At 33.9% G+C, this 10,540-nt stretch overlaps 1 protein-coding gene across 1 annotated transcript; it reads right to left on the reverse strand.

The window, feature by feature from the left end:
- Positions 1 to 2,692: 2,692 nt before the first annotated feature.
- Positions 2,693 to 9,843, reverse strand: LOC132276657 (uncharacterized). The gene is made up of 7 exons (XM_059778198.1): positions 8,515 to 9,843; positions 7,436 to 7,639; positions 6,844 to 6,908; positions 4,935 to 6,588; positions 4,656 to 4,810; positions 4,074 to 4,263; positions 2,693 to 3,961 (listed from the first exon to the last, which is right to left on the reverse strand). The coding sequence occupies exons 2-7, from the start codon at positions 7,587 to 7,589 to the stop codon at positions 3,360 to 3,362; spliced, it is 2,820 nt and encodes a 939-aa protein (XP_059634181.1). The 5' UTR covers positions 7,590 to 7,639; positions 8,515 to 9,843; the 3' UTR covers positions 2,693 to 3,359.
- Between the last annotated feature and the right edge of the window lie 697 nt (positions 9,844 to 10,540).

A 10,540-nucleotide genomic window follows, 5' to 3' on the forward strand; every position in this document is an offset into this window, starting at 1 on the left:
ATAAACTAAAACCTTTTTCCTTCGCTATTCTTCTCAATGTAACCATGTGTTGTCTTTATTTTTCCCAAACTAAAATCAACCTCTATCCGTTTTCTTTCCAATCTAAATTTTTCCTAAGATTTATTATTATTATTATTATTTATTTTCAACCCTAAGTTAATGCTATTTTTAGGAGGGAAAAATAATCCTTGTAATTATCCGGAGTCTAAGGCAGCTTCTAATAATTTAATCCAATAAATAACTTTTTTTCTTTTTTGACAAGTAATTCAATAAATAATTTGACGTCCAATCCAGAAATGTTCCACAGCAGGAACATGGGAGCAGACAAGGACACTGTCACGAGAAGAATTGGTTCTAGAGTCTAGTGTATTACTCCGTATAAAGTGCTGTATAGTATCCAAAGATTTTAGAATATTGGAAAACTTATAAATATATGTAGAGTATAAGATTCTAAAACTGTAAAAAAAAAAAAATTAATGGCTATAAATATTTAGAGTATTTTAAATAGTAGAGATATGACTATAAATAAGCAACGATGTGATTTGAAAACAATAAACTTGAAGAGCAACGAGTTACAGAGAGTGACGGTAAGACTGATGAGTGACCAATGTTGTATCATAAAGCACAGGATTCAGTTAGATTAGATTCATCTAAGAATGTAATGAATAATAGTAGCAAATATTCTCCAAATCCATAGATATTTAATGATACAAATATAGAGAGAAGAAATAATTGGCACATAGATTGTACAAGCTCGAGAAAAGAGATATAATTGTTTGGGAGAGAGAGTTATTTCTTCCAACTATATATTATCCTTTCAAAAATAAAAAAAGTTTGAGAGAAATGATAATAGGTTAAGTAGTTTTTTTATAATTTACAAACTATCCTCACACCTATCTTAAAAGTTATAATATTTTATAAAAAAAATTATGATAGTAATTTTGTTGTTATAATTAATTTTCTTCCTGCTGTTTACTTTTTCTAAATAAGAATAGTATTTTTAGAAAATTAACAAAAAAATAAAATGATAGAATCCTATCATTTCACTTTTTTTCCTTCTTATTGTCCTTTCTTTTCTTTCATTTTCTTTTCTTTCCTCTTTTATATATATATATATATATATAATCTTATGAGTTTTCCAACAGTGAAGTCGTTGAAGTTGAATTAAAAAAACCTATGTATAACATATAACTACGCATATAAGGAGTAGATGTGGGTGGGGTTGGAGTGTTGGAGTATGCAGATCAACTCTTTTCAAAGAATCAAACACAACTCTTGAATTTATTAGTGTCACTAAAATTAGGGAGGTTTCGGTTCCCTGAACCAGGTGGACCTTCAATGCGGTCTCCAATCACACCTCTCTTTGGAAATTATTTATTATCAATTTTATCTGTTGGATATTTTTTCAAAAAAATAATAATAATAATAAAATACTTCGGTTAAAATTTTAAAAATAAGTCACTAGCTTTTAGAAAATGCAAAATATGCATCTACATAACTGTGCATTTATTTAGATTTGAATGAAAACATTTTATACTAGTTTACACATAAATTGACATATAAATAAGAATGTTTTAGTTATGTGAAAAAAATGTGTTTCTTACACCGTTATACTTCATTTATTTATATGTATATAAATTTGTACACGTGTTTGTATAAATTATATATATATATATATATAATAATGTTGACACTGAATTGAACGTGAGACATGAGAATATGATAAATTTAAAAGAAAATGAGACATGAAGACAACATAAATATGGTAAAAAAATAATCACATAATATATTTTTATATAAAAAATAATTTTTACTTATTTTATCCACAAAGCAGGTAACCACTAAGTTGAAAAACCAAATGTGAAACCCTTTTAAAGGATTGGTTGTGGTCTCATATAACATTGTAAAAACAATAAAATAATATTAATAACAATAAATAAACAAATAAAAAAAATGAAAAAATAACAACATTTTATACACATATAACATTCCCAATTCCATTCACTTAAAAAACATTTTTGTGTCCAACAAGGTTACGGCACCCTCTAATGGAATGTCAGATAATCAAAATGACCATGAGCACTTCACTTTTATAATCAATATTTTATTTCTTTATATAAAGTTGCAAAATTTGACTAATTTCATAATATATATATATATATATATATAAGACGTTAGTTTGTAGTTTGAAAAATATGATAAATTGCAAAATACCCTTTGAACTATCACGTTTTTCTAGATAATTGGTTGATAAGACAAATAACCCCCCTTATGCTTCAGAAAGGGGTTGTGAAGAAATACCAGATTGGCTCCACAATTGTTTGCTTCTTGTTTGAATGTCTTCTTCACCTGCTCAGGTGCCCAAAATTAAGGCAAGGAGTGAATAAAGTCAGTTATCAGGGGTGCATAAAGTCAATATAACTGCTATGACATGTAGATGTATATAAATATAATCAAAGCTGAAGCTTGATTTGACTTAAATTACATACTACATTTAATTATTATTATTATTTTCAATTCAACATACTTGTTGCTTGTTGGCACATTCATTTACATCTGTTTTCTGCACTGTCATCCTATTGATTATATGGTTGTAACCTACATGTACCAAACACATGGGATCAGTGTTGAATGAGATTAAATATGTCAGTTCCAAAAACAGAAGCATGATTGAAACATGTAATTGGATTGATTTTTGAAACAAAATACAACAACCATAGTATTATTTTCAGTGTGGTGCAACAGGAAAACACTCAATTCATTTCCTTTTTCAGTTACAACTGACTACTCACAACTCACAATACTCAGCAAAAAAAAAAAAATTGTAATTACAACAGAAGTATTATGGGAAAATAAAGCGCGAAAACGTTCAGAGAAGCCGACGCAACACATTCAACACACAGAACCCTACAAAATCTACAATTACAGGAACACCTCCAATGTCACCGGGTTAAATCCACCCCACCCAGTAGTGTCACTCGTCATGAGTTGTAGTTTTGCAAGAAGCACTTGCACGGAAACTAGGTGTCTCTGGTCCTTTCCCATGTAGCAAGGATCCTTTATTTAATGCCTCCCACCACGGAGAAATCCTAAATTCTGTTAATAAACTGGAAATTTCTAACTACCATACCGTTATGGTTTCAGTGGCAATGTCAGTAAATCCAGTGTCAGATTGTCCATAGAAAGCTCCGAGAGAGAGCTAGAAAACACCCAATTCTAACTTGGTAGATGCTGCACACTGCTCTCCTGATATGCTAGAAATGACTTGTTTACTTCTTTCTCCTCCCGACTCGAGGCAGGCCACTTCTAGCGAACAAGTTGTTTGGGCTTTACAAATTTATGTTATTCTCTTTTACGTTCTACTCAGCTGGAAGCGCAGAAAGATCACTTCTGAGACCTTCATCTAGAAAGCTCGTTATAGTGTCTTCTATCAATTCTCCAAGAATGGCTTCCTCCATTGCAGTACCAATACTTGCACTATCAAATCGAAGGTCCATCCATGTTCCAGTTCTCACCAAGTCTTTTCTAAGAATATGGTCCATGGAATGAGATGGCGGTTGCAGCAGAAGATGCCATTGGACTCCTTCCCATACCTCATCAATGAGATCCTTCCCCTTTGGAACTGGCCGAATGTTCTGTTTTATAAAAGACACACGAGGGGAGCAACCGAAATAATTCTCACAAACCTCCTCAAGAACTTCATTAGTACAATCAAAGAGGAGCTTTTGGTCGTGACGAGATCCATTTGGAAACAACTCAACTTCTTCAAACAATGATGGGTCAAGAAGTTGGTCTGAAGATAGCCGCCTCAAGAGAAATTCATCCCAATTCAAGTCAGAACCTAGTAGCACTGCTTCTACATATTCAAATGTGGATTCCTCATCCTCCATGCAAGTTGTTACACATATTCCTTCATGAGTAGCAGAAAAGACCTGATGTAGTGCTGGCATTGGTGGTTCAACTGTAGATTTTTTAATGTCTCGACATTAGCACAAAATAATGTGATATTAAAAAATAAATAAAAAAACACACATTGGATGGGAAATCATTTTGCTCTTGGTACAGGAGCCTACCAGGTTGGGTTTTGGTGCTTGCAGGGCTGATGTCGTCGTCTGTGAACAACAAGGCCTCGAGTACAGGCGTGAGACTGGGTTGCTCTGTTCTTTCATTTGCACTTTCTAGATCTTCAACTTGATTGGCAATTAAAGAGCTTGATGGAGATGCTAATGGAGAAGACAATGACTCGTCCTCATCAATTAAGTCCTGGGAAAGTAATGTGACAAATGTAGTGATAAAATGAGTTGGAACACAAGGGATAGAACCAATAAAGCACAAAGCAGAGATAGTGCTTCATAAAGGTGCTTCTTAATAATTTTAAGGGTATATGAGTGCCAATTACAACACGTTAATTTAAGGTTAATATAAGAGTGCATTCTTGTTATATTTGTTGATACAGATGTATTTTCCTGTAAATGCTCTTTGAAGATAGAAAATAGAGGACAAGTATAAATGCAACACATAAATCACCCTTAAGATTTAATGGAACAGATACAAGCACAAGTTTTTTCGTTTTAGAAAACATTTGAACACCAAATTCAAATAGCTGGTAACTAATTAATTTGCCATACGTAAACCAGTGAGCAGCAAGAGTTTACCGATATCAAGCACTGTGGGTACTCCTTTTTTTCAGAAACTTCAGCAGTATCCTCCTGGCCATCTCTAGTAATTGAGGAGCTTTCAGCTAAAACATCTAGGACTTCACTTTTTTCCTGGAATACAGTATCAGTAGCGTTTACAATTTGCACATCACCTGTGCAAATGTTATGAAGTAGTGAGCACAAAGATCTAATAGAATGCTTCACACCATAAGTTGAAGAATAAAGAAATGTAGCTCAAAAATAAGATAAAGAAAGATGGAGGAGGATAAACAGTACCATAATAACTCATTTCATCTCTCATAGAATATGAGGTTTCCACCAGTGATTTAGCATGATTAAGCTCATCAGTGATATCAAGATTTGAGCTGGAAGCTTGTACTTTATCTTCAGGGCTGTCATCAGTAGCGTATGATTCGCTCTCCAAGTTTTGCCTTGATGGACCAAGACGGCTGACACACTTTTCTTGCCGCCAAATGTTCTCGTTTACCATGTGAATATTGTTGGAAGGAGACAATTTCATCTGTTCAGTTGGAAAAATGTGGTCCCTGTCTCTTCCAGGACTGGAAATAGGAGATAAGTTGAACTCAGGAAGAGAGAGAATCGTCCCCAGGGTTTTTGGTAACCGCCTGCTTGAAAATTTCTCAATTCCATCCTCATTGATCAGCATCTTTGACAGATGTTTCTTGGCCTCACTGTAGATGTTAGATACCCTTTGCTCAGGATATCCAACAGGTTCAGTTCCCATACTTGTCTCAGTGTCTTTTCGCTTGCTAATCTGGTCTCCTCTCTTTACACCAATGGAAGGTCTGGCAAATCTTTCATTATAGAAATGGTTTCTATTTGGAGAACCCCATCCACCATTCTCCCCACCAACCCCTTTCTCAGTGTTACCCGAGTTCTGATGATCAGAAGGAAATTTATAGGTAACACCATCTGATGAGATCCTGTGCCGCTCCTTTCCCATAGCATGCTTTAACTTCCGTCTAATTTCAGTAAATGAGAATTGGGAAGCAACTCTCTCGCTCTGCCCATTGTTCTCCAGGCTGAAATGAGATTGCAATGATGTGTTAAGGCTGCTATCAGTTTCAGAATTCTGCACTCCTGCTGGTACGGGCTTTAAAACAACAATTCTATTTGAAGGTTGTTGACAGTTCTCATTTCCATCAAACAAGTCTCTTTTCTGAGACTTGCTCTTTCTCTTGAAGAACTTGTGCTGCTTATAGTTAACAGGCTCAGATGGTCTTGAGTTACTTAGTTCCTCACCTAGCAGGTGGGATTTTGCCGCTGACTTTGAATTTCGGTCTTCCTCTAATCGAGTACCTTCCAAATCCTGAATTTGCTTCACAAGCAATGTGTCTGGATCCTTTACAAGTTTCAATATCAATTCCTTATTTGACCTTAATGTCTGGAGAGCATCCATTAATTCTTTGGACTGGTAAATTTTCCCGTCTTCAGCCAGATGCTTCCCGTTAGTAAACTTCTGATTTACAAACACCTCAATTGCCTCGCTTATTTTTTCTTCAGAAACAGAATAAATCTGGCTTGACTGAATGTCAAGGTCATCATGCCAGTCCTGCTTCACACAACTAGTGCTTTTATGATGGATCTGCTGATAGAACTCTTTTATTATTACTTCAAGATCAAGATTATTTGAGATTTTTTGCTCTGACACATGACGACTAGAATTTTCAGGCACCAAGTTTTCGGCAGCATTCAAATCACAATGTATATCACAAGAGCCCTTGCTAGTTTTCTTTGTTCGCTTACGGTTCTTTTTCACACGTCCTTCTGAATTAGATTCTTTTTGTTCTACTTCCGTACTTCTTATATGCTTCTTAGGATCCTGTTCACCGAACATCTCTTCTTCCATGAGTTCCTTTACACTTGTTTTACCATCATCGCCTGTTTTGATTTCACTTTCATCACCATCCTGAAACATGTTGAGGTTAAATCAATGGTGAAACATAAATATTAGGATTCATCATTCGTTGATAGCCTAAAGTTTACCAACGTGGTGAATCATCTCTCCCCACTCCACATCCAAAAAAGCAATATATATATATAAAAGAGAACTTGAACCCTTAACCTCCCAAATGGGAGAAAGGAGGAAATACCACTTGAGTTAAAGACTCAGAGTTCAAGTAAGCATTTCATTTGAATACAAATATAAATTGCCAACACGTACACAAAATCCTTGACACTTCTCATCAAAGTTTGTCAGCAACAATTCGGACCTAGAATGCCCAGCACCTGTAGAAAGGAAAAAAGATCAACAATTACAACATGTGGAAACGGTGTTCAGCCATTCATGAAAAACTTGAGAACGGTTTTTGTGAAGTAATGCAACATAATAAATGCTTATGGTGTTACATTTTCATGAAACACCTGAAAAAATTATACAAATTTGGTTAAGAAAAAACAAACAAGCTGTTTCTTTATTGGTCTATAATTGTGGAAAACAATGGCAAAATCTTTTTATTTGGGCCAACCCCATTCATATGGGATAAGGCAAGGATGGTGGTGATGATGAATGATTGTTTTTTCCAACAACTTGTAAAATGGGTTGTTTACAATTTCATAATCCTGCAGCACACTAATTTTAGATACATGTTATAAAAGGTGATGTCAGCTGTGTGGAGATGTTACAGAAATACAGTCCCCTGAAGACATTGTTTCAGGTTTAAGAGAAGGGGTAAATATTTATAAACAGATTATCACTTGAAATTCCAAATATATTAAAAATTGTCCATATTCTTTGCTGGTACTAGAGTCCTTACCAACAACAGGTAGTTTGTTCTCCCACCTCCCACCTGAAAGCATCCTGTGAGTTGAACGACCATGGCGAAAGTTGAAGATACCAATCCAGCCCCATATACAGCCCACCTGATCTTTTTCGAATCGCACAGGTCGTCTTTGTGATCTTTTTGCCATAACGAATGGATGAGTTTTTGACTTCAGAACTTTTTGTTCATGCAAACTTCCTGATAAATGAGAAAATTGAAATACAATATATTAAATGACTTTAAAAAGGTCAATTCAACCCCCGAACCTTCCCAACAAAACCACCAAAATACAATTACAAGAAATTCTAAATCAGGACTCCAAGAAATACACAGTTTCTACTTTCAAAAATAGCAATGTATAATAATAATATTAACTTGGTTCCTAATTTTTTTTTTTTTTTGAAAGTTCAAGATATATTAACCATTGCACTGAACATAATACCCTACCCTTTTTTTTTTAAAAAAAAAAAAAAAAAAAAAAAAAAAAGGACCTCCAGGCTTTGTTCTTCATTGAAGTTGCAAAAAGTCATAAAAATACATGGCCCTGAAGAAAATTGGTTGATTTGAAGAAGCGTGCAAAAGAATGACTGTAAAAAAATCTAAAAGGGACAAGCAAATTTTTACAAATAATAGTAATAAAAAAAAATCACACATAAGAATCTCGCTGTGTTGGAACTCTTAAGACAAGAAAATGGTGAACTATATAAATAATTGTTAACAATCGAAAACCACCTATTAATCATGCACTCAGTTATTAAACTGCTCAACAAGATCTGATTGGTTGATTCTTGAGGAAGACCAGTTAAGCTAATATAACCAGAGAAACATTTTACAATCTTATTACAGGTATCTTTTCACATACACGTGCAGTAGAAAAAAATCTGGCCCAGCAATGACATGTTGATGTTATGTTCACATAATCATTCAAACACCAAATTACTTAATATGAACTATATATTTTACTATATCACCGTATCTGGGCTTCTAAATAAAAGAAATACATAACTATTTAGTAATCTAATGGATGCACCAATAAATTGATGATAAGGAAATGGAAGGCACAAAAATTGTACCTGAAAATTGGAGCCCCTAAAACTGATACGCCAATAAGAAAAAATATGCAGCCAGAGATTACTATTGAAGAAGATCAACACATTCCAATTCCAAATCCACAAGCTTTCCAACAGAGTAAAGCTCAAGGAACAAAATGCCCTCTTTAGCTGGCAAGGAATCAATTTTTTTTACCTCTATTTTTCATCCACGAGCCTTAAACCAGTGCCTTGAACTTTAGGCAATGGTAACCAGATCTTCCTTTGGACGAAAAGAGCAATTCTGACAAGTATTTTCACTCTAAATTTGCCAGCTTTACTAATCAAAAACCTTCAACAACAAAATTAATCGAGAATTAAACTTGTTGAAGACGTAAACAACATTAAAGTAGGCATTTAATCCTGCCTTCAATCAAATTCACCCCACATACTCAATTCAGAACCTAACTCCTTCAATCCAACTGTCAAGTTATTAATTCACTTTTCCCTGTAAATGATTCAAGAATTCTCTTTCATACCAAATGTGCAACTCTTGAATCGCCAAATACAGGTACACCACTATCTCCAAAACTCAACAATCTACTTTTTAAGCACCAAAAAAATTAATTTTCTAGAAACACCCGAATCGATTCTTTTGCAAATTATATGGAAATTTTGTCAAGATTGGTGCGTACATTCACCAACCAGAAAAAGAGGGACTCAAAGTTGATACACAAAATGAATCTAAATGCCCCAAAATTAAGCTTTCTGAAATACCCAAATCAAACTTAACAGCAATTCCAAGCATATATCATCACCCCCAGAAAAGTCCTTATTAAAATTGAGAATGATCTCTCAGTAGATTAGTTTCATTTTCATCACACAACTGAAAAAATCAGAATAAACCTGTACAAATCCTATGCAGGACCACCACACCCCAAAGAAGAAAAAAGAGAAAATGTTGTCAAAGCAGAGACTTTGTGGGTGTCTTAACCGACCAAAAAGAGAGAGACCCAGAAGGCACAAACACCGACCCACGTAGAAATTAGGTATAGGCAGCCATTAAAGACTGAGGAAAGTGGAAGGAACGGAGGAGAGAAAAGAGTGTAGTGAATATTGAAGAAGAAGATGAAAAAGAAATAGTTGAAAAGTGAAAGTTTAGAGCTTTACAATGTCGGCTACTGTGGATCGTATTGGGAGGAAAAGAATACGTGATGGTTGGTTGTTGCTGAGTAGGAATTGTTGGGCCCATTGTGTTGAAAGCTTCCCATTGAAGGAAATTTTGGGGGTGTTTCATTTTCTCCTCTGCACTTCCACGTTCAACCATCATCACTAAAATCACCCTCCAAGACCTCTCTCTCTCTCTCTCTCTCTCTCTGTATATATATATATATAAAACCAGTGTGTATTTATTTATCAAAGTGCTCTCTAGGTTTTTTAGTCAGAAGATAACGCGTATGAGCATTATTGATAATAAAAAAATACACGCAAGAGTATATATATATATATATATATATATATATATATATATATTTTCGAGAGAGAGAGAGAGAGTCGTTGAGAATTGACCAATGAGAATTTGGAGTATAAAGTTTTAGGATAATGCATTTTAGGTCTAATTATTTAATCCAGAAGTCTAATTAAAAAGTTTTTCATGCCTTAAATATAATTAAATAAGAGCAAAGTTTATGATTTTTTTTTAATACATTTAAGGAATAAAAAATATTGATGACACCACTTCTCAATTTCGATTAGAGTATTAAATTTGAAAAGCATTGTCTAAACTTTTAAACTCTCACGTTACAAAAATTGTAAAATAATTATTTGTATTAGACGATCAGGTAATAAAAAAATATATTAAAAAAGTAATATTAATTAATCACATGTGAGAATTTAATTGGTCAAAATCGATTAAAAGAAAATAATAGTATAAAAGTTCCACTAAAAGGCGTAATCAAAATAAAAAAGAGATAATTCATGCATTCAAAATAAAAAAGAGATAATTCTATTTGAGAAAATGAAGTGGAGAAAAGGAATGTGTAGAATGGTAAAACTGTAAATATATGGCGAT

This window comes from Cornus florida, unplaced genomic scaffold, assembly GCF_030987335.1.
Source record: "Cornus florida cultivar Cherokee Brave unplaced genomic scaffold, ASM3098733v1 CherokeeBrave_3.0.0_Hap2_Chr10, whole genome shotgun sequence".
Taxonomy (NCBI): domain Eukaryota; kingdom Viridiplantae; phylum Streptophyta; class Magnoliopsida; order Cornales; family Cornaceae; genus Cornus; species Cornus florida.

What these genes read in the sequence shown, in the direction of transcription:
- LOC132276657 (XM_059778198.1), bottom strand. Translation starts at nt 7,589, where the DNA reads ATGGCAAAAAGATCACAAAGACGACCTGTGCGATTCGAAAAAGATCAG. An exon ending in AGAAGTGTCAAGGATTTTGT is followed by an intron (nt 6,589 to 6,843) that starts GTACGTGTTGGC and finishes AACATGTTTCAG; the next exon opens with GATGGTGATGAAAGTGAAAT. An exon ending in ACCCACAGTGCTTGATATCG is followed by an intron (nt 4,264 to 4,655) that starts GTAAACTCTTGC and finishes TTACTTTCCCAG; the next exon opens with GACTTAATTGATGAGGACGA.